The sequence below is a fragment of the Scylla paramamosain genome, unplaced genomic scaffold (assembly GCF_035594125.1).
Source record: "Scylla paramamosain isolate STU-SP2022 unplaced genomic scaffold, ASM3559412v1 Contig66, whole genome shotgun sequence".
Classification (NCBI taxonomy): domain Eukaryota; kingdom Metazoa; phylum Arthropoda; class Malacostraca; order Decapoda; family Portunidae; genus Scylla; species Scylla paramamosain.
Genome location: NW_026973731.1, coordinates 422,501 through 450,000, shown reverse-complemented (window position 1 = coordinate 450,000; position 27,500 = coordinate 422,501). Strand labels below are relative to the sequence as shown.

Here is a 27,500-nt window from a genome sequence, read left to right as displayed (position 1 = left end):
TAATCCATTCTTTTCAACCATCAAGTGAGAGAGACAGATTTATTTATTTATTTATTCATTTATACAAGCCAGTGCTAGAGTAATATATATGTATAAAAAGGCCTACTAAGGTCCCTGTAGGTCAAAGGTCATCCTTCAAATACTGATTAACTCTTGTATTAGGGTGGTGGACAGAATAGTGGTGAAATATTGAGAATACTGGTGAACTCTTGTATTAGTGAGGTGGACAAAATAGTGGTGAAAGATTGAGAATACTGGTTAAATGTTGTATTAATGAGGTGGATAGACTAGTGGTGAAATATTGAGAATACTGGATAACTCTTGTATTAGGTGGGTGGTGGTGATGGTGGTGGTGGTTATTGTTGTTGTTGCTGCAGTCAGAAGCCATGATATTTATTCAATTTGTTTACTTGGGTTTGCACACAGAAGGTAAAAAGAAGCAAAAAATAAAATCATGCTAAAAAACACAAAAGAAAAAAGAAGTTAAAGAAAGAAAGAAAGAAAAAAATGAACAAAATTAAAAAGAAGAGCTTAAAATTCAAAGGTAGCTTTTGTTGTTGACCGAAAAAGATAAATAAATAAATAAACAAACAAAAATGCATCCAAATTTCAGGCTTTCGTTATTATTATTGTTGTTGTTGTTGTTATTATTTATGTAGGTGTGGAGGGCAGTCTGCCACTCTCCAGACCCCCAGGACCCTTTTCATCACTTCCGGTAACAGCAGCAGCAGTACTAGTAATAGTAGCAACAGTATTAGAAGAAGAGGAAGAAGTAGTAGTAGTAGTAGTAGTAGTAGTAGTAGTAGTAGTAGTAGTAGTAGTAGTAGTAGTAGTAGTAGTAGTAGTAGTCCTCCCTCTCCCATTGGCCTGTTATATTTAGTCTGTCCACCACCTCTCTCTCTCTCTTGCTGGTTATAGTAATAGTAGTAGTAGTAGTCCTCCCTCTCCCACTGGCCTTATACATTGAAGCATGATAATACATAGCTGTGTTGCCTCATATGATGTACAGAGGGTGTACATGGCAGTGTATGTATGTGTTGTGGCTTATACAATGCTCTCATACACTAAAGCATGATGATAAATACCGCTTTATTGCCTTGTATGAAGTATTGATGTGTCAACAGTGTTCTTGCATCCCATCTGTCTTGTGTTGGCCTGGTTCACCTCTGCAATACAAAAGAAATTATTATTAGTATTACTGATGCTAGTAGTAGTAGTAGTAGTAGTAGTAGTAGTAGTAGTAGTAGTAGTAGTAGTAGTAGTAGTAATGATTTATCCATCTATGTTTTAAATGTTTTTTTTAATTATTGTGATGTCATAATGCTTTCTCTCCTTCTCTATCTAACCCTCTCTCTCTCTCTCTCTCTCTCTCTCTCTCTCTCTCTCTCTCTCTCTCTCTCTCTCTCTCTCTCTCTCTCTCTCTCACATTCTCTCTCTCCCCGCAGACAGTGAGCGCGACATGGTAAGGACAGAGAAGTTCCTGGAGGTGATCAACGCAGCCAACACTTCCCTGCCGGAGCTGCGGAAACTGTCTTGGTCTGGCATTCCCTCACAAGTCCGTGCTGTGGCTTGGAGGTAATTAAATGTATGTATGTATGTGTGTATGTATGTGTGTGTGTTAGGTAGTACTAGTGAAGTTATGAATGTTTTTGTTTGTCTGTTAATTTTTAGTAATATAAAATAAAAAAAAAAACATTAATTTCTCTCTCTCTCTCTCTCAGGGCTACCTCCCAGCAAACTCAGAGAGACGAGAGGACACGCTGCGAAGGAAACGAGAGGAATAATGGAGTTTTGTGGACCAGTACTATGGCACGAGGCACGAGGATATCCACCAAGATACCTTTAGACAGGTGTGTGTGTGTGTGTGTGTTGATAATCTTCCTTTCCTGTTTTTTTTTTCTTTCAATATTTTTTCTCTCTCTTTTTCTTTATTTTCTATGTGCGTGTATATCAGTTTAAAAGCTTCATTCTCCTGTCATAGGAATATTTGTCACCTGGTGTATCTTTTCAGTCATTCTTTTATATACTGACTAAGATCTCTATCCTTGTAATATAGAGACCACAAAAGCAAGTATTCTCCTCTCTACTGCTCTCATCTAACCTAACCTAACATAAGCTTAGCAAACCAAACCTAACCAAACCAAACCAAACTTAACCTAACCTAACCAAACCTAACTTAACCTAACCAAACTTAACCTAACCCAACCTAACCAAACCAAACTTAACCTAACCCAACCTAACCAAACCAAACTTAACTTAACCGAACTTAACTTAACCTAACCTAATCGAATTTAACCTAAATTAACCTAACCTAACCAAACTTAACTTAACCTAACCTAACCTAACCAAACCTAACTTAACCTAACCTAACCAAACTTAACCTAACCTAACCTAACCAAACTTAACTTAACCTAACCAAACTTAACCTAGTCTCACCAAACCCACGTCTCTCCACAGATTCACATTGACATCCCACGCATGTCTCCCCTGATTCCGTTGTTCCAACAAACAATCGTACAAGAAATGTTTGAGCGCATTCTGTACATCTGGGCCATCCGTCACCCTGCCTCAGGTTACGTGCAGGGGATCAACAACCTTGTCACACCCTTCTTCATCGTCTTCCTTCATGAGGTGGTTCCTAAAGGTGAGGTTTTCAATGTCTTTTCCTACTTTGTGATTTAGATTAAGTTCTTGTCTTGTAAGGGCCTATTCTGTAATGCTCTGCTTTCTTGTTCCTTCTCTGACATCTAGACTTTTCCAGAGTCACAGAGGGATAATTAGCTGTGTTCTCAAGAGTGTTTCTCCTGTTCATAATGTAGAAGTCTTGTTAATCTGTTACCACAATTTTAAAAACACTTAAAAATGCTTTCCTCATTTATCAAGACTGTTTTTCAAGGTCAAGGAGATGATTAGCCAGTTTTCAAGAGTGCTTCTCCTGTTAATAATGTACAAGTCTTGTTAATCTGTCACTAGAATCATGAAAAACACACTTAAAAACATGTACAGCTTCATCTAGAGCCTTTTTGAAAACAGAGGAAGTACAGCACAGAAGTGTTTCAAAATATGGTACCAAATATCTATCAGTTTATCTATCCATCAGTTTATTTTGTTAGAAGAGAGAAGATTATAGTATTACCTAACCTATCCATCCATCAATCTATCAATCTATCTATCTATCAATCAATCTATTAGCAAAGAAGACACTAGGCATTCAAAAAGATTACTTTATTGCCAAACCTAACCTATCCATGCATCCGTTCACCAATCAGAGGAGAGCCTGGACACATACGAGGTGGAGAAGATTGAAGCGGAGCAGCGGGCGGTGGTGGAGGCAGACAGCTTCTGGTGTATGTCAAAGCTGCTGGATGGAATACAAGACAACTACACTTTTGCACAGCCAGGCATTCAAAGCAAAGTGCAACAGCTCGGCGAACTTATGAAGAGGATAGATGGTGTGTGTGTGTGTGTGTGTGTGTGTGTGTGTGTGTGTGTGTGTGTGTGTGTGTGTGTGTGTGTGTGTGTGTGTGTGTGTGTGTGTGTGTGTTTCTCAGTTATTCTTGTGTTCTCTTAAGTATCCAGCCTCTCTTTGTCTCTGTAGTAATCTGGTTGTGTGTGTGTGTGTGTGTGTGTGTGTGTGTGTGTGTGTGTGTGTGTGTGTGTGTGTGTGTGTGTGTGTGTGTGTGTGTGTGTGTGTGTGTGTGTGTGTGTGTGTGCAACTTAATCCTAACTCAATCCATCTTTCCACAGTCAATCTCCACCAGCACTTGGCCAGACATGAGATAGACTACCTTCAATTTTCCTTCCGATGGTTCAACAACTTGCCAATGAGGGAGATGCCCCTAGGCTGCACCGTCAGGCTCTGGGACACACTGCACGCTGAACCTGACGGCTTCTCCCACTTCGTGCTCTATGTGTGTGCTGCGTTCCTCACCTACTTCTCCCAGCACCTCATGAACCAGAGGGATTTCCAGGTGTGTGTGTGTGTGTGTGTGTGTGTGTGTGTGTGTGTGTGTGTGTGTGTGTGTGTGTGTGTGTGTGTGTGTGTGTGTGTGTTCCTCAGCTATTTTTGCCAGCACCTCATGAACCAGAGAGGGACTTTCAAGTGAGGGTTTTTTTATGTAGGAAGGACACTGGCCAAGGGTAACAAAAATCCATTAAAAAAATATGCCCACTGAAATGCCAGTCCCATAAAAGGGTCAGAGCAGTGGTCAAAACTTGATGAATAAGTGTCTTGAAACCTCCCTCTTGAAAGAATTCAAGTCATAGGAAGGTAGAAATACAGAAGCAGGCAGGGAGTTCCAGAGTTTACCAGAGAAAGGGATGAATGACTGGTTCCGAGGGTCAATGACTGACTGACTTCCGAGGGTCTAGGCCAGCGAGTGTGTGAAGGCTGTGCTTATTTATCATTCTGTATGAAGTGAGCAGTCGCACACCTCTCCTTCTCCTAACCTAACCTAACACCAACAGTGACTAATACTGCTACTACATATCTGAAGGCTATACATAAATCTTTCCTCCTAACCTAACCTAACTTAACCTCCCCTGCCCCACATTGAAACTATTCCCTACCACTAGAGTCCAGTGGAGTTCACCTAACTAAACCTAACTAATCTAACATAAGGTCACTCCCACAGGGCTTAATGCTGCTGCTTCAGAATCTGCCAACATCCTCTTGGTCAGACACGGAGATCAGTCTGCTGGTGGCCGAGGCATTCAGGTTGAAGTACACATTTGCTGATGCGCCAAACCACCTCCAGACACCTCGGAAGTGATGCCACACCCAGCACAACAGTGGAGCAACACCAGGAAACCATAGAAACAAACAGAATCCACCAAATGTCACCAAAATAGCCAAAACCTACTGAAAATTAATGGGGAACGCAAGGAAATATTTAAAACGCAGGAAATTAATGGGTTTTACCAGAAAAATGCCCAGAACGTACCAGATATTAGTGAGAAACGAGAGAATATAATTTTAAACAGCAGGTGTTACCAAGAATAATACCCAGAATGCACCAGAAAATATAAGCAAAAAATAGAAACAAGAAAACACCAGAGAAATTAACAAGAAAATGTTCATAAAAAAAAATACCTTAGAAAATTTAATTAAAAGCATCATACCATATCAAAAAAAACAATATTAAAAAAACACAATAATAAACACTAAAACACCCAGAATACTGAAAAAAACATCAATAAACACCACAAAACACCAGGAAATGCCAGGTACAAGGGTGCTGGAGTGAGTGGTATTAGTGTTTTGTGAGAGATGACGAGGTGAGGGGAGAATTGTGAAAAAAGTGTGAGGTGGAGCCAGATTGTGCCGTGTTACCCAGTACAGACACGATTCACAGCTCCACACAACACTGGTAGCCTCACCCGCAACTGTGACTGTGTGTGTGTGCGTGTGTATGTGTGCGTGTGTTTCATACTGCTGAGGAACAGATGAGTTCTGCATTTGGAAACTTACTTATGAATTTACATATAATGATACCACAGATAGTATTATAGTTGACTGGATAGAACCAGCAGACAAGAGGCATCAAATCTTTCATAATCTGCCTAAAGTAACTAAAAATATGTCCAGAAACATAAGCTGAAACAAATTTAGTTAAAATGAGAAATAAGAGGTGAATTAAAACATAATCCTTCTCAGAGAAATAGTTTGTCTTATGTTTTTCACTGCTATGTGTACTTGCAATTATCTTTCATTGCTCAGGAATCCTGAGCAATGAAAGATAATTGCAACTAACCTTGCTTCCCCAAAATGCAGATAAACCTTTAAAATTTACCATCAGCATTATAAATTTAGTTGCATATATCCACTGTTCAAATTACAATAAGACCAATTTAATGAGATTGAATGTTGTGTTTGGAGTTTTATTTAAAATATCAGTTTTTTTCTTTAATTTGTAGTTAATGTTTTTAAATGCTTGGCAAGTCTCTCTCTCTCTCTCTCCCCACACACACCTCCAGGGGCTTCCTCAAGATTGAAAGATTAACTATTTACCCACAAAAAGACCTCTCAGACCCTCCTCAAGCTCCCAGGACCCCCTTTGAAGGGGTCTAATACCCCTACCCACTAATACACACATATATATCACAAGAGAACAGTGAGCCAGTAATAACAAAATTGACACATACCTTCTGTGTCCTCTGCAAAGGTCTCCCTCACTCTGAATGTCCGAGGCAACGTCACCTCTTCCTGCCAGAGTTCTGTTACCAACATAGTCATCTGGAAGGCAAAAAAGAGATGAATAATATAACCCTGGGGGCCACCACTAAATCTGCTATTAACATATCTATATTATTTCTTTTTAATCTCCTGACCTAACTAAACTAACCTTCTTTCCCCAAAATGCAGATAAACCTTTAAAATTTACCATCAGCATTATAAATTTAGTTGCATATATCCACTGTTCAAATTACAATAAGACCGATTTAATGAGATTTAATTTTGTGTTTTGAGTTTTATTTAAAATATGTTTTTTTTTCTCTAATTTGTAGTTAACATTTTTAAATGCTTGGCAAGTCTCTCTCTCTCTCTCTCCCCACACACCTCCAGGGGCTTCCTCAAGATTGAAAGATTAACTATTTACCCACAAGAAGACCTCTCACACCCTCCTCAAGCTCCCAGGATCCCTTAGAAGACCTCCACACCCACAAGACCCCAACACACCTCCACGGGCTTCCTCAAGATTGAAAGATTAACTATTTACCCACAAGAAGACCTCTCAGACCCTCCTCAAGCTCCCAGGATCCCTTAGAAGACCCCCACACACCCCCAGCGGCTTACCTTAGGGGAGAACGGGTCATGTTGATTGTGTTTTTCTGCAGTGACGACAGAGTGGTTGTTGACTTGGGTGTGGTGGGCAGGCTGGCTGGTACGCTTTTCCTGTAAGATGTAGGGGCTGTTAGTAGTAGTAGTAGTAGTAGTAGTAGTAGTAGTAGTAGTAGTAGTAGTAGTAGTAGTAGTAGTAGTAGTAGTGGTGGTGGTGGTGGTGTGTCTAGAAGTGTTTGAGGATATTTTGGTGTGTTTTGAAGGAGTTTGTATGTTGTAATGTGTTTTTAATGTGTTGTTGTGTGTTTGCAGGTGTGTTGGGGTGTTTAAGGGGTGGGCAGACTGGTGGTGCCTTCCCCCAGCAAGTTACAGAGGCTATTAACATAAGAGTAGAAGATAAGACAAGTCACAAGCAAGCCACAAACAAAATGAGGCCTCCCTTAAGATTACTACCCTCCCATAAACCACTCGGTAAACACACACACACACACACACACACACACACACACATACACACCTGTTGGACATAGCAAGGTGACAGTCAGTTCTTGTCAGTATCTTGAAATCAGCAGTGTTGCATTGAGAACCCTTTGAGTCTGGAAGAAAAACAAACTCATTAATTAGACTTCCACCATTGCTGACAACTTCATACTAATTGCAGACACACAGAACAAGATAACAGTGTCAGTTTATGGTGTGCGGGTGTCCCCTAGGACACCCGCACACCTTCAGGACCCCCACACACCTCCAGGGGCTTCCTCAACATAGAAAGATTAACTATTTACCCACAAAAAGACTTCTCAGACCCTCCTCAAGCTCACAGGACCCCCTTAGAAGACCCCCACACCCACAAGACCCACACACCTCCACGGGCCACCTCAGGATAGAAGGATTAAATATTCACCCACAATAACACCTCGCAGATCCTCCCCAAGCTCCCAGGACCCCTTAGAAGATCCCCAGACACCCCTAGTACCCGCACACACCCCCAGGAGCTTACCTTAGGGGAGAACGGGTCATGTTGATTGTGTTTTTCTGCAGTGACGACAGAGTGGTTGTTGACTTGGGTGTGGTGGGCAGGCTGGCTGGTACGCTTTTCCTGTAAGATATAGGGGCTGTTAGTAGTAGTAGTAGTAGTAGTAGTAGTAGTAGTAGTAGTAGTAGTAGTAGTAGTAGGAAAGGGAGGAGGAGTGATGATATTGGTAAAAGAGGATATTGTTGTTGAGGAAGTGGAATATGGTGATGGAATGGTGGAAACTATGAGTATTGTGATTAAGATCAAAGGAAGTGAAAAAGGAAAGTTATCATGACTTATGTATCACCAAAAACTAATGCATGGGAGACCAGTAGATATAAAACTATGCAACTAAAAACAAGAAATAGCATAGAGGAAATGATAAGGAAAAGTGACAAAGTGTTCTTAGTAGGTGACTTCAACACTAAAGGAATTAAGGGGAGCGTCCGGTCTGGAGACGAAAAAAAATGAAAAATAATGACTTTTTGTGAAAAAAATATATGTGGTAGGTATACTTGTTGGCAGCAATCTCGTAAAGATTTAAGGGGAAATGCCCCATAGTTTCCCTTTAAATGGCATTTAAATGTCACGCAATCAACCACGTGCGTTTGTTTACATCAGCAGAGTAAGTTTTTCTTACCCAGTACTACGAAAAAACGCTAAAATCTGAACTTTTTTTTGCTTGGATACGATATGGCAACACTCAAGGCGAGTGTGTGTGTGTGTGATACTAGCTCCCAGCAAGGATCCTGCCTCCTCAGTGCTCACGTAGCTCTTGTCACGGGAGGTTGTTGCTCAGTCTCTCGCGACTTCTCCCACTCTCACAGCTACTAAGTCCAGATGAAGCCGAAAAGAAAGCAGAAAGAGAAAGCATCAGCAGAGTACGAACCTGGTGGCTTCTAAAAACCTGGCAACAAAGAGAAGTGTGGGCAACTTTGACACCCCTTGCTTGACAAGATAATACATTGCCTTTTCGAAGGCAATGGGGGACCAGGAGCCTGATATACTTAGAAATACATCTGATTGTATCAATAGATTGATTATGATAAAAAAGAACTCATAATAAACCTGAAAAAGCTTCCTAGTGTATTATAACTGGATCGTAATCGATCAATAAACTTTATCGGCCCGTATCTCAAAACATAAGTTATCCCCCTTTAAAAGTTTTCACAGGAGTTAGTTTTAGCTTGATTTCAATGAAACAAAAACTAAAACACAGAAGAATACTTCTTCTTCAAAGTTACGTAGGCGTTTTTTTTATATAGGTCTCATGTAATTTTGTATTAATATTTTTTTGGTAAAAAAAAGGCGAAAGAAAGACAGATAAAGAAAAAATCATAAAACAAAACCAAAAGCCAAAATGAAAAATCTGCCTACGTAACTTTGTTAGGTATCATAACATCTCTAAGCCACAGAAAAATAAAGGTTGTGGGCCAATTAATAACGACGGTGAAAAGTTTTAAAATTTTCCTTGAAATTGGAATTGGGGGGGGTGGGGATGAGGGGGGGGGGGGCAAGAAAGGGGATCAATGTCTAATATTGATATACATGTTGCCAATACTTCACAACATAAAAATCAGAGCGATTCATGCTTATTTAGCAGAGATACAGAAACACCCATCCAAACCGGACTCTCCCCTTAACTGGGAGGAGATGGAAGTGATAGAAAATGTTGGGTTGTGGAGAGAACTTAGGCACACACACACACACACACACACACACACACACACACACACACACACACACACACACACACACACACGCACACACACTCACCTTACCAATTTGAAAAAGAAAAGAGGAGAAAAAAAAGAGGTCAAGGGAGAAGAGGAAGGAAACAAAAGACAAGAGCAAGTGTAGATAGCCCTAATTAGATACAATGTTGTGTGTGTGAGTGTGTATTTCCCCAGTTTTGACATACAGGAAAAGAACAGTGCTTGTACTGACACATATTTATATCCAGTAATGTCCTGTTTGGCTTTCAAGTGTTTAATATTCCTAATGTGGACTACTTTGTATCCAAGGTGTTCAATCCAAGTTTCAGCATTGCTATGAGAAAAATTGTATTCATTGATATCTTTCATATGAACAGTCATTTGAATTTCTTGCTGTATCTTGTATCTCTTGAATCACAAAAAAAAAAAAAAAAGAAAAGAAAATAAATAATATATATATATATATATATATATATATATATATATATATATATATATATATATATATATATATATATATATATATATATATATATATATATAAAATCTGTCATCTTGGAATTTCTTTGATGCCTTGGATATTATATGATTTCCCCTTTTCATGTATTTATTTATTTATTTATTTTATTATTTTACATATTTATTTATTTGTTTATTTATTTATTTATTTTTTGCTAATCTTTCTTCACTATCTTGGTTGATGCTCTTCATATTCTGTTTATGTTCCTTATGGTCTCTCTCAGTATGATGACCATATGATTGTTGAATATTCCAGTTTTGGATGGATCATGGAAATTGTTTCATCTAACTGAATGTCGTTCTTATAAGAACATAACATAAGAAATAAACGAAGCTGCAAGAAGCGACCAGGCTTACACGTAGCAGTCCCTGATCATTTTCCTTGGCTTATGTCTTTCCTCTGAACCTGTTTTTAAGTGTGTCTGATGATAAGTTATCTTGAAACATTATTCCTAATTCTTTTCACATTCTTAATCTGTGGATTTGTTAATTTCTTATCAGGTAATTTCCTGTCTGTGTCATACTACTCTTGCCAAATTCTGTCTGCACTTTTTGACATTATTATTATTTTTATTATTATTGTTATTATTGTTCAGACATTTAGACAACTTGGAGGGGAGGTAGGAGGAAAACACAGGTGTATGGAGTTGAGTTTATTCCTGACCAGTTTTGCCTACAGCTTCTTCAGCTGAAGAAGCTGTAGGAAACTGGTCGGGAGTAAACTCAACTCCATACACCTGTGTTTTTCTCCTACCTCCCGTATATATATATATATATATATATATATATATATATATATATATATATATATATATATATATATATATATATATATATATATATATATATATATATATATATATATATATATATATATATATATATATATATATATATATTCATCTAATCTTTTCTTGATATTTATGATATTTAATAATCCCTTGTTAAAACCACTTATAAGTTTGAAGACATGAATCAGGCCACTTCACACATTCCATGATTCTAAAGAGAGCAAATTGAGTGGTCTGGATTTGTTACTCTATAATTAAGCTGTCTTACCAATCTGAAAACCTCAGTCATGTTGTCTTACCCTTCATCTCTTGGTAAAATTCATACTCAGATCATTGATTTTCATTCAACATACTTTTGCATTTCAGTGAAATTATATAAGCGAGAGAGAGAGAGAGAGAGAGAGAGAGAGAGAGAGAGAGAGAGAGAGAGAGAGAGAGAGAGAGAGAGAGAGAGAGAGAGAGAGAGAGAGAGAGAGAGAGAGAGAGAGAGAGAGAGAGAGAGAGAGAGAGAGAGAGAGAGAGAGAGAGAGAGAGAGAGAGAGAGAGAGAGAGAGAGAGAGAGAGAGAGAGAGAGAGAGAGAGAGAGAGAGAGAGAGAGAGAGAGAGAGAGAGAGAGAGAGAGAGAGAGAGAGAGAGAGAGAGAGAGAGAGAGAGAGAGAGAGAGAGAGAGAGAGAGAGAGAGAGAGAGAGAGAGAGAGAGAGAGAGAGAGAGAGAGAGAGAGAGAGAGAGAGAGAGAGAGAGAGAGAGAGAGAGAGAGAGAGAGAGAGAGAGAGAGAGAGAGAGAGAGAGAGAGAGAGAGAGAGAGAGAGAGAGAGAGAGAGAGAGAGAGAGAGAGAGAGAGAGAGAGAGAGAGAGAGAGAGAGAGAGAGAGAGAGAGAGAGAGAGAGAGAGAGAGAGAGAGAGAGAGAGAGAGAGAGAGAGAGAGAGAGAGAGAGAGAGAGAGAGAGAGAGAGAGAGAGAGAGAGAGAGAGAGAGAGAGAGAGAGAGAGAGAGAGAGAGAGAGAGAGAGAGAGAGAGAGAGAGAGAGAGAGAGAGAGAGAGAGAGAGAGAGAGAGAGAGAGAGAGAGAGAGAGAGAGAGAGAGAGAGAGAGAGAGAGAGATCAGAGAGAGAGAGAGAGATCAGAGAGAGAGAGAGAGAGATCAGAGAGAGAGAGAGAGAGATCAGAGAGAGAGAGAGAGAGATCAGAGAGAGAGAGAGAGAGAGATCAGAGAGAGAGAGAGAGAGAGAGAGAGAGAGAGAGAGAGAGAGAGAGAGAGAGAGAGAGAGAGAGAGAGAGAGAGAGAGAGAGAGAGAGAGAGAGAGAGAGAGAGAGAGAGAGAGAGAGAGAGAGAGAGAGAGAGAGAGAGAGACAATAAACACTTACTCCATTTCATTGGCTTTTTCAGAGAAGACTCTCAAAATGAACTCTCCTTCTTCATTAGGCTCAAAGGTGGATGGCACAATGCAGTAAGTGCCAGGGGGCAGCTTGAAGCGACAAGACACCTCCCTCATGTTGATGAAGGATGGGGAACGAGCCACTGAGGCAGAATACTTGAAGAAGTTCAGATCTAAAGGCCGAGGAACACCATCTGGGTCTCGTAACTGTAGAGTGAAAATGTGAATATGTGTAAGTTTAGCTAGTTACTGATGCCTGCTATTTATCACTCCTTCAAAGGCGTCGGCATGTTGGAAGAATCTCGACTTTGTTGTCTTTGCACATTGCAGTCCTCTCTCTCTATGATATTCTAATGATATGGCCTTCCATTTCACAGGAAGATATTTTTCACACCAGCAGCATTTAAGGTTATGTCTGTGATGAAATTTGGACTGATACTTGATCCAGGGAGTGACATAGGTTATGTCTGTGATAGGCTGTGAATAGCTGGGAGAGGGTGTGACAGGTTGTGAGAGGCTGGGAGAGGCTGAGAAAAGACAGTGAGAGGCTGGAAGATGGTGGAGAAAATAATGGGAAACTGGAAAAATGAGAGGGAGAGATGGAAAGAGACACACAGGTACACAGACACACCTGTAGGAAGGCCTCATTAATATCCCCTTATCAGCTGGAGGGAGGGCTACAGGTAATAATCTTTTCTTCTTCCTCATCCGTGCCTCCTCCTCGTCCTCTTCTTCCTCTTCCTCCTCCACTTCGTACTCTGGAACTGGCGACCCCACCACTGGCACCTCGGACATGGCCTCCTGCGGGATGCTAAGGTAGTTAGGGTACTGTCTGAGTTAGCGTGTGTGTGTATGTTGGTTAAGTTTGGTTAAGTGTTAAATAAAGAATGGTATTTTATATTAATTTCAATCTATTTATCCACTTATTATCTGTATTTTTAAGATACATGTAGCATTTGAACTGTAAACCTTTCTAACTGTCTATCTCCTGCACACCCAGCTTGTCAACACCCCTGTGCCTGCAAACGGGTCACTGAACATTAAATAAACTTGTCCGAGTCCCCTACATACACACAAGTGGCTGGCCAGACAATGCATCAACTCAAACAATGGATAAACAGTGGGAATGTGCTGGTCTGAGCCCCCAAAACACACTAGTGCCTGGCCAGACACTGCATAGGCACAGATGGGGGGCTGGTTTGGCCTGACAGCACCCTCCAGTGTTCATGTAAACTCAGACTACCATTTGTAATTCTATTTTGGGGAGCCACACCTCAGAGAGTCTTCTTTTATTGCAGTTTTGTCTCCCACGGCTGGCTGGTGCCCCTCCTACATAACAAAATAAATAGATAATGTTTTTTTTATCAGTTAGAGGACTTTTCATCTCTACCTGTTGAAATAAGATTATCTCGGAAAGTTTAAAAATGGATGCACTACTACTACTACTACTACTACTACTACTACTACTACTACTTACCCTGAACAATACCTCATCCTCAGCATCAGAGGACGGCCCCTCCCCCTCCTCACTGACTAACTGTTGTTGTTGTTGCAGTTGTTGTTGTAATAGAATCAACCTCTTCCTCTCCCTCTCTCTCTGACGTACCTCCCTCCTGGCTTCCCTCTCTCTCTCTCCTCCTCCTCTCCTTCCTCTCCCTCCTCTCTTGCTTCTCTCTCTCTCTTGCTGCTGTTGCAATCTCTGGGTCCACAATGTCCTCGTTGATTCTTGGGATTTGCTGCAAAAGGAGAGAGAGAGAGAGAGAGAGTCAGTGGAAGTGAGAGAGAGGATGAGAGAGAAGGGTAAAAGTATTATTGTAAGTTTGTGGGATCTGTGAGAGAGAGAGAGAGAGAGAGAGAGAGAGAGAGAGAGAGAGAGAGAGAGAGAGAGAGAGAGAGAGAGAGAAATATGTAATAATAATAATAATAAGAAGAAGAAGAAGAAGAAGAAGAAGAAGAAGAAGAAGAAGAAGAAGAAGAAGAAGAAGAAGAAGAAGAAGAAGAAGAAGAAGAAGAAGAAGAAATGATGAGATAATAAGAGAAATAATGAGAAAGACAAAATATGTAATAATAATAATAATAATAATAATAATAATAATAATAATAATAATAATAATAATAATAATAACAATAATAATAATAATAATAATAATATCTAAAACATTCTCTCTCTCTCTCTCTCTCTCTCTCTCTCTCTCTCTCTCTCTCTCTCTCTCTCTTTTTCTCCTAGTGGTAATTTAAAAGATTTCTTAAAGGAATTGGAGAATATTATTGTTTATATCTGGTCCTAAGTGAACTACATTCAACATTCAATGAATATTGAATTGATCCATGTGGTCAACTGGCTGGAATCCAATAAATTATCTCTTAACATAAACAAAACTCACTATATGTTGCTCACACACACAGTAAAAGTCCGAACCTACCAGTGTCTTACATTTAGGGACCTTAAACTCCTAGAAACTGGAGACATTACTGTATTCCAGACCTTGCCGTTTGTATACAAAGCTCTTAATACAAACATAACAGACACAGGCTCATGATATTCAGTTAAGACAGACAGGTAACTTAAGATACCCTTCTGCTGAACCTCCCGTGCCCAACAGAGTGTCGTCTCACGAGGAACCAAGCACTGGACCCAGCTCTCGTAATTATTCGTTGTATTTATTATTTTTCCCATTGTAATCAGCTCTACTATTATAAACATATAATTGTAATTTGTAGTAATTATTATTATTATTATTATTTGCTTGTGTTATTGGTATCATTATTTCTTGCAAGTATCTATAATTTGATTGGGTTAAAGTTATGAATTACTTACTATATAATTATGTACTGTTTTTTTTTTTTTTTTCATGATAGCTGAATAAAACACTGGTCTTAATAAACCTTAGTATAAAACATTCATTGGTCCACAAAGGCCTTGTGGTCCACAGACTGGCCATCACATATCAGAATGTCTATATACCAGTCTGTCTGTATATATTAACACCAATATATATCATTTAATCAATCAATCACTCTGTAAGGAAAAATATACACAAATAAATACAATAACAGCAGATATATATATATATACTCTCTCTCTCTCTCTCTCTCTCTCTCTCTCTCTCTCTCTCTCTCTCTCTCTCTCTCTCTCTCTCTCTCTCTCTCTCTCTCTCTCTCTCTCTCTCTCTCACCTGCTGGAGGAGGGAGATCAGCCAAGCCACAGGTAACCCAGGTGTGTGTGGCCCACCTCCACCTCCCTGGAACAACCTGAGGGGGAGGAGGTGGTCAGAAGTAGTAGTAGTAGTAGTAGTAGTAGTAGTAGTAGTAGTAGTAGTAGTAGTAGTAGTAGTAGTAGTAGTAGTAAGATTGATTTTCTATCTCTGTCTCTCCTTTCTGTATGTAAAAAACTTTCTCTCTTTCTCTCTCTCTCTCTCTCTCTCTCTCTCTCTCTCTCTCTCTCTCTCTCTCTCTCTCTCTCTCACCTGTATGACATTCCCTGCCTGCACTGTCATGGGGGAGTGGGGCTGTGGGGGTTGAAGCATATTGGGGCAACACCTGAATAACCCTTGTTGTGGCGGGTAGTGGCAGTGGTGGTGGTGGTGGTGGCAGTGTCAGTCCCCTCAGCTGCATCATAAGGGTACTGAAACTGTTGGAAGGAGGGGGGGTTAGTTTGGGGGTTGATAATTGACCTGTGAAAGAATTACTTGTGTGTAATTAGTGACAGTTATATAAGTAATGTGTGTGTGTGTGTGTGTGTGTGTGTGTGTGTGTGTGTGTGTGTGTGTGTGTGTGTGTGTGTGTGTGTGTGTGTGTGTGTGTGTGTGTGTGTGAGAGCTCTCCCCTGCCTCTCCTGCTGTGGCTGTGTTGAGTGCCACAGTGCTGCAGTGCCACAGGCAGTGACAACCAGCCTGCCTGCCTCTTCTTACCTGCTGTAGTTGTGGAGGGTAGGGCCAGCTGTACACCTGCTGTGGCTGTTGCTGCTGCTGCTGCTGCTTTAGGGGGAGCAGGGGGCGCAGCGGAGGGCAGCTCTGAGTCGCTCCTGGTGTGGGGCGGGGGACAGAGGCTGTGGTAGGGACTGGTGTGGCTGATGGTGGGTGGGGCGGGGCTCGGGGGCCGGGGGGTGCAGGACGGAGGGTTCGTCGTCGCCGCTGTCGTGTCCCCCGGGGGGGCACCCGCGCCTCTTCCTCCTCCTCCTCCTCCCTCCTCCTCCTCCTCCTGTGGCAGGAAGCCCTTCAGGTCAGGGCGGGGCAGCCGCAGCGCACCCTTTGCCCCAAGCCTGAAGGTGATTGGGCCGGGGGCGGGCGGGGCGCAGACCTCCTCCTCCTCCCCCACAGGGAGGGGCAGGGAGAGGTTTGGTGGGGATCCAGTGTGTCAGGGCAGGGTGGGGTGGAGGTGGCTCAGGTCCTCCCAGCACACACACTACTGCAATATATAAAATAAATTAGACAGGGCTTAACAACAACAACAACAACAACAACAACAATTAATAATAATAATAATAAAAAACAATGCTAGGTTAGGTTGCGGGTTCCCAGTCAACAGTTGGTCGTCAATAATGAGACAATAATTAAACAATTGCAATAATTACTGTTTAAATACGATAATACAAAAATAATAAGAGATGCAATTATTTTTTTTATGTAATCTGAACAAAATAATACAAAATAATAGTATTTCTATGTTAATTTAAGCACAGAAACAAATAAATCAATAAAAACAGTACAAAAAACAATAAGATATACAATTATTTTCATGTAATCTTAGCATGAAAATACACAAATAAATAAAATAAAAAAAAATACCAAGATATACAATTATTGGTGTATGATAAGCACAATAATCACTGTTCTGGAAAACAAGATTATTTGAGGCAAGTGAATAATGTCACTGGCTCTTCTTGTGCTGTGCATCTGGTGATATCACTGCATGCTGCTCACAGGGGACTAGTTGTCGGCAGTGTCCGAGTGCTGCCTGCTGTTGAAGCTGTGGTAGGACGCTGTGTCTGGTGATGAGCATTGAAAACTTCCTGGTGTTGAATTCATAGGAAATAAGGATCACCTGAAGATCCGCCACCCCAGCCGCACTCGGGGTGGCAGATCTTCAGATGAGACAATCCGGGGTGGCGGATCTTCAGGTGATCCCATACTTTTAATGAAGTAAACTTTTTTCTGCATTTTATATCCACTCAGTTTTTTAATGCATTCATGTTGTTAGGTTAGGTTAGGTTAGGTAAGGCTAACCTAACCTAACCTAACCTAACCAAGTGAGAGAGTCTGGGGTGGCGGATCTTCAGGTGAGACAATCTGGGGTGGCGGATCTTCAGGTGATCCGGAAATAATTGTGGTATTACATGTGAAGATGTTAATTGATGTCTCTGTTGCTTTTTGGCAATTAGTTTGATTAATTCTGAGCTTAAAAACAAACAATAAAACCAACTCCAATCAAAATTCTGCGTTTCCCGAGGCCATGACACCATATTTGCCATCGGAACAGACCCCATTCGCAAAGCGCCACGACTGGCCGAGCCCTTAAGCCTTTCCCTCCCACCGGCCAATCAGAATTCACCTTATTTAACCCTTCATATCGACTGTAATTATTCATTTTATCAGTTATTCTTATGTGTGTGTGTGTGTGTGTGTGTGTGTGTGTGTGTGTGTGTGTGTGTGTGTGTGTGTGTGTGTGTGTGTGTGTGTGTGTGTGTGTGTGTTTCACTCATATAAAGTATAAGAATACAAGCTTATTTAATTATTTATCAATTAATTAATTTGAAAATAATGTTGAATATTTATTTATTTATTTATCTATTTAATTTCCGTCAGTGTGCCTTGAATTAAGCCAAGCCAGGCCAAAAATCATTGTTATATTACAATTACACAATATATTCCACTAATAACTTACCATCTAATTCATAAAACAATAAAAGTAACAATAATAATCCATATTTTTATAAGTTAAACTAAATATTACAATGAAAACCGTGTACTTGTCACATCAATAAAGTCAATAATGCTGTACTTGGGTCCTCTCTCTCTCTCTCTCTCTCTCTCTCTCTCTCTCTCTCTCTCTCTCTCTCTCTCTCTCTCTCTCTCTCTCTCTCTCAGTGTATTTGTGAGATATATAACCACCCAGCCAGCCAGGGACCACAACACGTCACTAGTGGTGTACTGGGGTCTTCTCTCTCTCTCTCTCTTCTCCTCTCTCCTCTCTCTCTCTCCTCTCTCTCTCTCTCTCTCTCTCTCTCTCTCTTTCTCAGTGATATTTGTGATATATATAATGTGAATGATGAAATAATGAGTGCAATGGTTGGCTTCACTAATGCACAGCTGGCAACTAACACCACACAGACAGCCAGGGACCACAACACCTCACTAGTGGTGTACTGGGGTCTTCTCTCTCTCTCTCTCTCTCTCTCTCTCTCCTCTCTCTCTCTCTCTCTCTCTCTGTGTGTGTGTGTGTGTGTGTGTGTGTGTGTCTCCTTCTCTCTTTCAGCTAGGCAAGGATCGCAATATTCCCCTGTATCAAACAAACAAACAAACAGACAAACAAACAAAGAAATTAAGATGAAATAACTGATCCAGGAATGGCAAACATATCTAACGTACCCAAACGAACGCCATATTGAAAAAAATAACACCAACAATGAACAAACAACTCGAAAATAATATAAAAATCCGCTAATTTGACCCAAACATCCCCTGCCCCTTATCACCCTCTCAGTTTCCTTATTTTCCGGCCTTCCACACCTTATTTCCCTTACCTTGACTATTCCAGGGGCAGGAAATAGTTAATTCCTCTTATTTCCGTCCCTCTTCGTGGCCTATTATACCGGGAATCTTAACATTTCAATTCCTAACACCACATCCACAGCGCCTTTCGATCCTCCATCTTGGTCTTGGTCTGGGTCCTTGCTTACATCGGCCTCGCATATAAACCTATAAAATTATCGTACTCAGCTGGGTTTTAGTTCAATAAATGCCTACATTGATATTTCCTCTTCCTTATTATATTTATAGGAACTGCAATAAAGATGAGAGGCAGTAAATAAGACCTACAACGAGAAATTTAAAATATATTATGTTAGGGGCATTAGGTCAAGATGCCTTTGTGTAAAAGGAAAGCAAATCTGATGAATTAAGATTGTGGGGGAGAACAGAATAGCAATAATGTTTCTGAACGCACAAAATATACAGCAATAGAGGCTTTGCAATTATATACAGGGAAAGGACCGCGTTAACAGAAAGGCCACAGGAATTAGCCAAGTTTCTCCTGTTAAGAATGCAGAAATCTTAATTATCTTCCACTAAAACACTATAAAAACACCTTTAAAACCTTTGTCAGTTTTAATAGAGGCACAGAAGTGTAATTCTTTATTTAAATTAAGAGAACTCAAGATTTTAGAGAAAAACCTGATACAAGAAGAACGGAAGAGAGAAAGCATGACATTTTAAGGAGTAAATTTTTCTAAGGTCCTACTAATTAAAACTTTCTTACCTAACATTACCGAGAGAGAGAGAGAGAGAGAGAGAGAGAGAGAGAGAGAGAGAGAGAGAGAGAAAGAGAGAGAGAAAGGGTGACAATCCCATATAACATTATGTAAATATTCCCAAAAAGAAGTCCTTATGTAATCTCGGTTATCTGAACAGTCATGTCTCCCAGCGCTGTCATTTTTCCAGCATTCATTCCTCATTCATTGCACAATAAAATCTGATGGTTAACTTACTCGTTTGAGGTGAAATAACGAAGATTAAAGAGCGATTAATATTTCCACTGCACTATATTCAAGACTCGCATCAAACTCCCACCTGTCAGGTTTATTTATTTATTTTTTATTTATTTATTTGTTTATTAATGTTATTGTTTTTTCACGGAAATGTTTGTTTTGATTTTTCTGTTTATTTAATTGTTACTTGTTTTGTTTTTTGTTTTGTCTTATGAGTTAATTATTTCGTTGATTTCGTCATTCATTAATAAAATTATTGATCCATTTATTTGTTTTTTTTTTCTTGTGTGTATATATAATTACGTATTTTTATAATATTAAGAGTTAATTATTTTTTTCTCGTTTGTTTGTCTGTTTTTTTTTTTCTGTTTCGCGTTTCAAAAAAGAAAATCAGACTATTTATTTCATCTTCGAATGTGGAGAAGTTTTGTTTACTTATTTAATTTTGCCTAAATCAATCGTTTTTAATCGCTGTTTTCAGTAGAAACGTTTATTCTTATTTTTTATTCTGTTTATTTCTCAGTTTTATGACTTTATATTATATGTTTGGACACTTGTGAAAGGTAGCTGATAAACCCTGACTACTAACCCTTTAACTACTAAGAAACACCATTTATCTCTCTCCCTCGCCAGCCTCCCTATTGCCAACTGTCTTCCACATCTATATAATCAGGAAACCATGTCAAAAAAACTACTTATGGGATGCTGGCGTTAACCATATAACTGCGTAGCCTATCTCCACTCTTCGCCAACATCTAAACACAAACCTATCTACCTTATAATGTCATCTACAGTTATTTTATGATTATTTAAATTGACAAAATTGTTATATCAAGTTGTTTTATATATTAAAATGTTTCCATCATGCCCACATACACACACAAAACCATTTAATTTGTAAACAACAAACATGTGTAGCCTATCATTTACATAGTGTTATTTTCTGATTACATACCGTGAGAAAATTACTCATATTACTTTTATTAGTATGTTTTATTTATTAAACTGCTTCTTTAATGCTTCCATGCACACACACACAACCATTTCTTTCGTAAACACAAAGTTATTTAGGCTATAATCTAATATTATTTCCTGATTCTTATGACTACTAGATTACAAATGGAAGTTTTTTTTCCCTTAAATTTCTCATTTTTCTCTCTATTTCCTTTTATTAAATTTTGCTACACATCTCAAAGCCTTCTCTCTCATTAATATTCGTATATTTGTGCCTATCTTTTATAAAACTCGAAACTATTTCATATTTTCATGTTATTCTTCCATTTATTCATATACATACACTTTTCACTATTCAATTTCTCTTATTCTTCTATTTTCTATTATTTTGTTCAGCTTATATTCCGTCTCCTCTTGTTAAGACTAATTAAAGGTCATTTTAGTTCCTCTCAGTCATTTTCATCCACAAAAAACTCATATTTCACTCCTACCTGTTTATTTTCATCCACCTCTTCCACTATTTGTTTCTATTTTCATTCTGCAATATATTTTCCTTCCTATTATTGCATCATCTACTTTCCCAGAAAAGATTAACCCTTCTGCCCCAGACAACTGCATTTAAAAGGGTTATTTAAACTGACCAGGTTTTAAAGGGTGTTTTTTTTTATCATTCTGCAATATATTTTCCTTATTAGTGCATCATCTACTTTACCAGAAAAGATTAACCCTTCTGCCCCAGACAACTGCATTTAAAAGGGTTATTTAAACTGACACGGGTTTTAAAGGGTGTTTTTTTTTTTATATATATATATATAATTTCAGTGTCAGATTAGCAAGATTTTTGCATTCTTAACATGAGAAACATCCTTGAGAACTAGGCTAATTTCTGTGCCCTTTCTCTTAATTTAGATAAAGAATAATACTTCTGTGCCTTTATTTAAATTGACACAAGTTTATAAAGGTGTTTTTTATAGAGTTTTAGTGACAAATTATCAAGATTTCTGCATTCTTAACAGGAGAAACTTCCTTGAGAACTAGCCTAATTTCTGTGCCCTTTCTCTTAATTTAAATAAAAAATAACACTTCTGTGCCTTTATTTAAATTGACATAGGTTTTTAAAGGTGGTTTTATAGAGTTTTAGTGTCAGATTAGCAAGATTTCTGCATTCTTAACAGGAGAAACATCTTTGAGAACTAGGCTAATTTCTGTGCACTTTCTCTTAATTTAGATAAAGAATAATACTTCTGTGCCTTTATTTAAATTGACATAGGTTTTTAAAGGTGTTTTTTATAGAGTTTTAGTGACAAATTATCAAGATTTCTGCATTCTTAACAAGAGAAACTTCCTTGAGAACTAGGCTAATTTCTGTGCCCTTTCTCTTAATTTAATAGAGAATAACACTTGTGTGCCTTTATTTAAACAAACACTGATTTTTAAAGGTGTTTTTTATAGAGTTTTAGTGTCAGATTAGCAAGATTTCTGCATTCTTAACAGGAGAAACATCTTTGAGAACTAGGCTAATTTCTGTGCACTTTCTCTTAATTTAGATAAAGAATAATACTTCTGTGCCTTGATTTAAATTGACATAGGTTTTTAAAGGTGTTTTTTATAGAGTTTTAGTGTCAGATTAGCAAGATTTCTGCATTCTTAACAGGAGAAACATCCTTGAGAGCTATGCTAATTTCTGTGCATTTTTTCTTAATTTAAATAGAGACTGAGAGGAACTAGAATGACCTTTAATTAGTCTTAACAAGAGGAGACGGAATATAAGCTGAACAAAATAAAAGAAAATAGAAGAATAAGAGAAACAGAATAGTGAAAAGTGTATGAATATGAATAAATGGAAGAATGACACGAAAATATGAAATACTTAGAGTTTTATAGGCACAAATATACGAATATTAATGAGAGGGAAGGCTTTGAGGTGTGTAGCAAGATTTAATAAAAGGAAATAGAGAGAAAAATGAGAAATTTAAAGCAAAGAAACTTCCATTTGTAATCTAGTAGTCATTATAAGAATCAGGAAATGATATTAGATTATAGCCTAAATAACTTTGTGTTTACGAAAGAAATGGTTTTGTGTGTGTGCATGGAAGCATTAAAGAAATATTTTAATAAATAAAACAAACTAATAAAGGTAATATAAGTAATTTTCTCACGGTATGTAATCAGAAAATAACACTAGGTAAATGATAGGCTACACATGTTTGTTGTTTACAAATTAAATGGTTTTGTGTGTGTATGTGGGCATGATGGAAACATTTTAATATATAAAACAACTTGATATAACAATTTCGTCATGGTAAATAATCCTAAAATAACTCTAGATAGGTTTGTGTTTAGATGTTGGCGAAGGAGTGGAGATAGGCTACCCAGTTATATGGTTAACGCCAGCATCCCATAGGTAGTTTTTTTGACATGGTTTCCTGATTATGTAGATGTGGAAGACAGTTGGCAATAGGGAGGCTGGCGAGGGAGAGAGATAAATCGTGTTTCTTAGTAGTTAAAGGGTTAGTAGTCAGTGTTTATCAGCTAGCCTTCACAAGTCTCAAAAAATATAATATAGTCACAAAACTGAGAAATAAACATAATAAAAAGCCAGAATAAACGTTTCTACTGAAAACTGCAATTAAAAACGATTGATTTAGGCAAAATTAAATAAATAAATAAACAAAACTGCTCCACATTCGAAGATTAAATAAATAATCTGATTTTCTTTTTCGAGACACAAAACAGAAGAAAAAACAGAAAAACACACAAGAAAAAAAGAATTAACTCTTAACATTATAAAATATATATAATTATACACACACACAAGAATAAAGCAAATAAATGAATCAAGAATTTTATTAATGAATGACGAGATCAACAAAATAATTAACTCATAAAACAGAACAAAACACAAAACAACCAAAAATTAAATAAACAAAAACTCAAAACAAACATTTATGTGAAAAAAACAACAGTAATAAGCAAATAAATAAAAATAAAATAAATAACCGACGTGGGAGTAGGCTAGTTGGAAGCCGATCGAGTGTAGTGCAGTGGATATATTAATCGCTCTTTAATCTTCGTTATTTCACCTCAAACGGGTAAGTTAGCCGTCAAATTTTATTGTGAAGTGAATGAGGAATGTATGTTGGCAAAATGACAGCGCTGGGAGACGTGACTGTTAAGATATCTGAGATTACATAAGGGCTTCCTTTTGGGAATATTTTTATTATGTTATACAGGATAGGCACCCTCTCTCTCTCTCTCTCTCCTGATACAAGTCTTTAATTGGAATAAGAGTTATAACAAGGGAGATGTAAGCAAAATATTTAGTATCAGCAACCAGGGTAGAATAAGAAATAACGGGTACAAGCTTAAAAATCTGGGAATAACATGGAAATATTTAGGTATATTTCACAGAGGGACTGCCATCTGTAAGCATGGTCGCTTCTTGCAGCTTCCCTTATTTCTTACGTTCTTAAGGGCTTGAGTGAGTGAGTGTGAGGGTGAGGGGGAAAATTGTGTTTGGTTTTGGTATATGGACATAAGATTTTAGTGAGTGCTCTTGTAAGGATAGGGGAGGAGTGCTTTTCGTCTCCATCAAGGGCTAAAGTGCTGAGTGCTGGCTTAATAAATTCGTAGGAGATAATATTTTAGTGCTTCTCTTCCCCAACAAAGGTTAATGCGAGGAAAGAGTGTTGTGAGTGAGAATAAGGGTGGTAATAAGTGAGTTAAGGTTGATAATAAGTGAGAATAAGGGTGATATTTTAGTGATTTTCTTCCCCAACAAAGGTTAAGGTGTTGAAAGTGTGTTGTGAGTGTGAGGTGAGTGTGAAAGCTGTGTGCCTTGCCTTGCTATGGGTTTATACATCTCTCATAACACTTCCCTGCCAGACCACCTCTGTGTGTGTGTGTGTGTGTGTGTGTTATATATAAAATGTAAATAAATAACTGCATTTCTACTGTACTGATGGGAAAAACACGCTTTTAAAAGGCACTATTCAAAGTGGCACAGGTTTTTAAAGATGTTTTTTTTATGGTTTTAGTGTCAAATTAACATTCCTACATTACTAACAGGAGAATCACTCACAAAAACCTCTGCTAATCATCTTTGTGGTCTTTGCAATCAATTGAGAGAGAGAGAGAGAGTGTGTGTCAGCTAAACCAATTCAACTTGATACGAGTGAAAATCTAATCATCTTCCATTCCCACAGAACTGTCACCCTAACCACGGAGTACTGGAGATTGTGTTCTGCATTGCCAGCCGGCACAAGCGGTGACAGGCAAGGCATGTGAGGTGTCTCACAGCTTTACTAACTTATGCAGGTACTGGTGCAATGCTATGCCCACAACACTCATTCACTTTATTCTTCTTTTTCCTCCTCCTTCTCCTTATTCCTCCTCCTCCTTCTCGTCCTCCTTCTTATTCCTCCTCCTCCTCCTCCTCCTCCTCCTCCTCCTCCTCCTCCTCCTCCTCCTCCTCCTCCTCCTCCTCCTCCTCCTCCTCCTCCTCCTCTTATTTCTCCTCCTCCTTCTCGTCCTCCTTCTTATTCCTCCTCCTCCTCCTCCTCCTCCTCCTCCTCCTCCTCCTCCTCCTCCTTATTTCTCCTCCTCCTTCTCGTCCTCCTTCTTATTCCTCCTCCTCCTCCTCCTCCTCCTCCTCCTCCTCCTCCTCCTCCTCCTTATTCCTCCTCCTCCTTCTTGTCCTCCTTCTTATTCCTCCTCCTCCTCCTCCTCCTCCTCCTCCTCCTCCTCCTCCTCCTCCTCCTCCTCCTCCTCGTACTAGCTTATTGGCTAAATGACTTGTGGCTTATTGAGGCTTATTGGTGACTGGCTTAGTGAGGCTTATCGGTGACTGGCCAATGGGGTGAGATTTTATCTTGGCCACAACACTTATAAAAGAAGAATTACCAAAGATGGAATGTTATCACAACATCTGCCCTCTGACATCACATTATAAGTCATTGCTGATAGGTATATTAACTGTACTGTTATCTCATCCTAGTTCAGGAGTTAGTATCTTATCATTCTCTCTCTCTCTCTCTCTCTCTCTCTCTCTCTCTCTCTCTCTCTCTCTCTCTCTCTCTCTCTCTCTCTCTCTCTCTCTCTCTCTCTCTCTCTCTCGCTTTACGCTGATGACGTAAAGAAACTAATTGTGTCTGTTTTCCTAAGTTTTAACAAGTATATTTAAATCCTTTATTTATCTTATATAATGGTACAGTCAATGGTTATCATTGAAACACTTTATATAAGCACACACTATCTTTATGATCTTGGTTGAAAATAATGAAAATATGGAAAGTACGTATCTCAAAGTTCTCAGTCTCAGGGTGAGACGAAACTTTCTTTCAAAACAAGGGCACCAAAAGTGGTCAGTGAACAAGTATGCTGATTATTCAAGAACACCTTTTCAACATATCACTCCTAGTACCAGTGTTGGACATTCTCATACTGATCTTCATAAAAGGTGTCTCCAGGCATTCTGTATTATATCCAAAGCATATTTAACATGGTAGATTTTTTTCACAATTTTCTCAGCTATTGCTGGTTGTAGATTGTTATGTTGGCCTGCTGATACTTGTGTGTGTGGAATATTTGTCTTCTCATGTTAATTATCAGGGAGTTACTGTACTTTCTGTACTTAACTCCATGGATAAATCACTTGTCATACTTCAGAGAATGACTGGTAATGAAATATTTTCATATTCACAACATTCTAATCTGTCTTTGTTTCACAGTGGGGTGTAGTTATGCTGTTGTGGCCGAAGCCGGGTTTGCGGTCTTGGGCTTGCGCCCGTTCGGCTTCCTGCTGGACACAGTGCCACGACAGCATATCTGTGCCTGCTGTGAAACAAAGAGAGATGAGGGAACGTGAGGCATCTCCTTCCAGTGGAATGTTGTTAATTCAAACCAAGGATGTAAAGCATGTGTGAATTCAAAAGGAAGAGAGTGGTATGGAAGTTGGAAGATTTTCAGAGGATCTCTCATCCCAAAACTGTGATACAGTATTTTTGTGAAAGCTGAATGTCAGAGAATTTCATTGACATGATGTTTCATTAACACAAAAGAAAATGTGATCAGAATTGGCCTCAAGAGAAACACAATGGGTGCACTTCATACTGTACTTACAAGCTCTTGTGTTGCCACAAGGTGACAGTATTATCATTCACTGAAAAGTGTTTCATTAGTACAGGAAGTAAAAAAAAAAAAATAATAAAATAATACTACATGAGATGCCAATCACACTGCATTAAAATATGCAAAGCTAGTATGCTTCAATAACAGACAAAACATGAAGATAAAAAAAAAAAAAAAAAAGTGAAAAGATTAGACCTTGATTTTTAGGTTAGGTTAGGTTAGGTTAATACACTGAAAACTTGTTTCTTAGATATGCTGTCATGAAATGGAGATGTAATATTTCTATTGTGATATGTTGTCAAACATAATATATATGTCTTTATTACACTCTGACATTTGTCATTACAATGTATCATTACATTTTAACCATACATAGTTACTGTCAAATATGATATATGTACTTGCCTTTATTACACTTATGACATTTCTTGCATACAATACTACATTTTGACTGTACATATTTACCATCTTGAAAATTCTCCTAATAAAAGTGCACTCCTTTCATCAGTGATCCA

General features: G+C 38.6%; 1 protein-coding gene and 3 long non-coding RNA genes across 6 annotated transcripts in view; 2 read left to right on the top strand and 2 right to left on the bottom strand.

Moving 5' to 3' along the window:
• The window catches only part of LOC135098474 (uncharacterized), an 18,653-nt gene extending 2,939 nt beyond the window's left edge, over positions 1 to 15,714 (bottom strand). Inside the window, exons 1-10 of one of the 3 annotated variants that reach the window (XR_010267027.1) lie at positions 15,665 to 15,714; positions 15,374 to 15,449; positions 13,675 to 13,933; positions 12,829 to 12,998; positions 12,187 to 12,404; positions 7,782 to 7,880; positions 7,299 to 7,377; positions 6,797 to 6,895; positions 6,145 to 6,235; positions 1,086 to 1,166 (exon numbers count right to left, since the gene is read on the bottom strand). This is a non-coding gene — a long non-coding RNA (uncharacterized LOC135098474). The remainder of the gene's footprint in view (positions 1 to 1,085; positions 1,167 to 6,144; positions 6,236 to 6,796; positions 6,896 to 7,298; positions 7,378 to 7,781; positions 7,881 to 12,186; positions 12,405 to 12,828; positions 12,999 to 13,674; positions 13,934 to 15,373; positions 15,450 to 15,664) is intronic. The other 2 variants (XR_010267028.1, XR_010267029.1) reach the window with 2 other exon arrangements.
• Positions 1,460 to 5,419, top strand: LOC135098479 (TBC1 domain family member 22B-like). The gene is made up of 5 exons (XM_064000878.1): positions 1,460 to 1,559; positions 2,441 to 2,644; positions 3,270 to 3,452; positions 3,748 to 3,971; positions 4,635 to 5,419. Exons 1-5 carry the CDS (start codon positions 1,460 to 1,462, stop codon positions 4,770 to 4,772), a joined length of 849 nt encoding a protein of 282 aa, XP_063856948.1. The 3' UTR covers positions 4,773 to 5,419.
• An 871-nt stretch (positions 15,715 to 16,585) lies between the features above and the next one.
• LOC135098490 (uncharacterized) overlaps positions 16,586 to 27,500 on the bottom strand; it is a 92,236-nt gene continuing 81,321 nt past the window's right edge. The window contains exon 5 of the long non-coding RNA XR_010267048.1: positions 16,586 to 16,604. This is a non-coding gene — a long non-coding RNA (uncharacterized LOC135098490). The remainder of the gene's footprint in view (positions 16,605 to 27,500) is intronic.
• LOC135098491 (uncharacterized) overlaps positions 23,805 to 27,500 on the top strand; it is a 9,452-nt gene continuing 5,756 nt past the window's right edge. Inside the window, exons 1-2 of the long non-coding RNA XR_010267050.1 lie at positions 23,805 to 23,948; positions 25,062 to 25,173. This is a non-coding gene — a long non-coding RNA (uncharacterized LOC135098491). The remainder of the gene's footprint in view (positions 23,949 to 25,061; positions 25,174 to 27,500) is intronic.

What these genes read in the sequence shown, in the direction of transcription:
- LOC135098479 (XM_064000878.1), top strand. Translation starts at nt 1,460, where the DNA reads ATGGTAAGGACAGAGAAGTTCCTGGAGGTGATCAACGCAGCCAACACT. An exon ending in TCATGAGGTGGTTCCTAAAG is followed by an intron (nt 2,645 to 3,269) that starts GTGAGGTTTTCA and finishes TTCACCAATCAG; the next exon opens with AGGAGAGCCTGGACACATAC. An exon ending in ACTTATGAAGAGGATAGATG is followed by an intron (nt 3,453 to 3,747) that starts GTGTGTGTGTGT and finishes ATCTTTCCACAG; the next exon opens with TCAATCTCCACCAGCACTTG.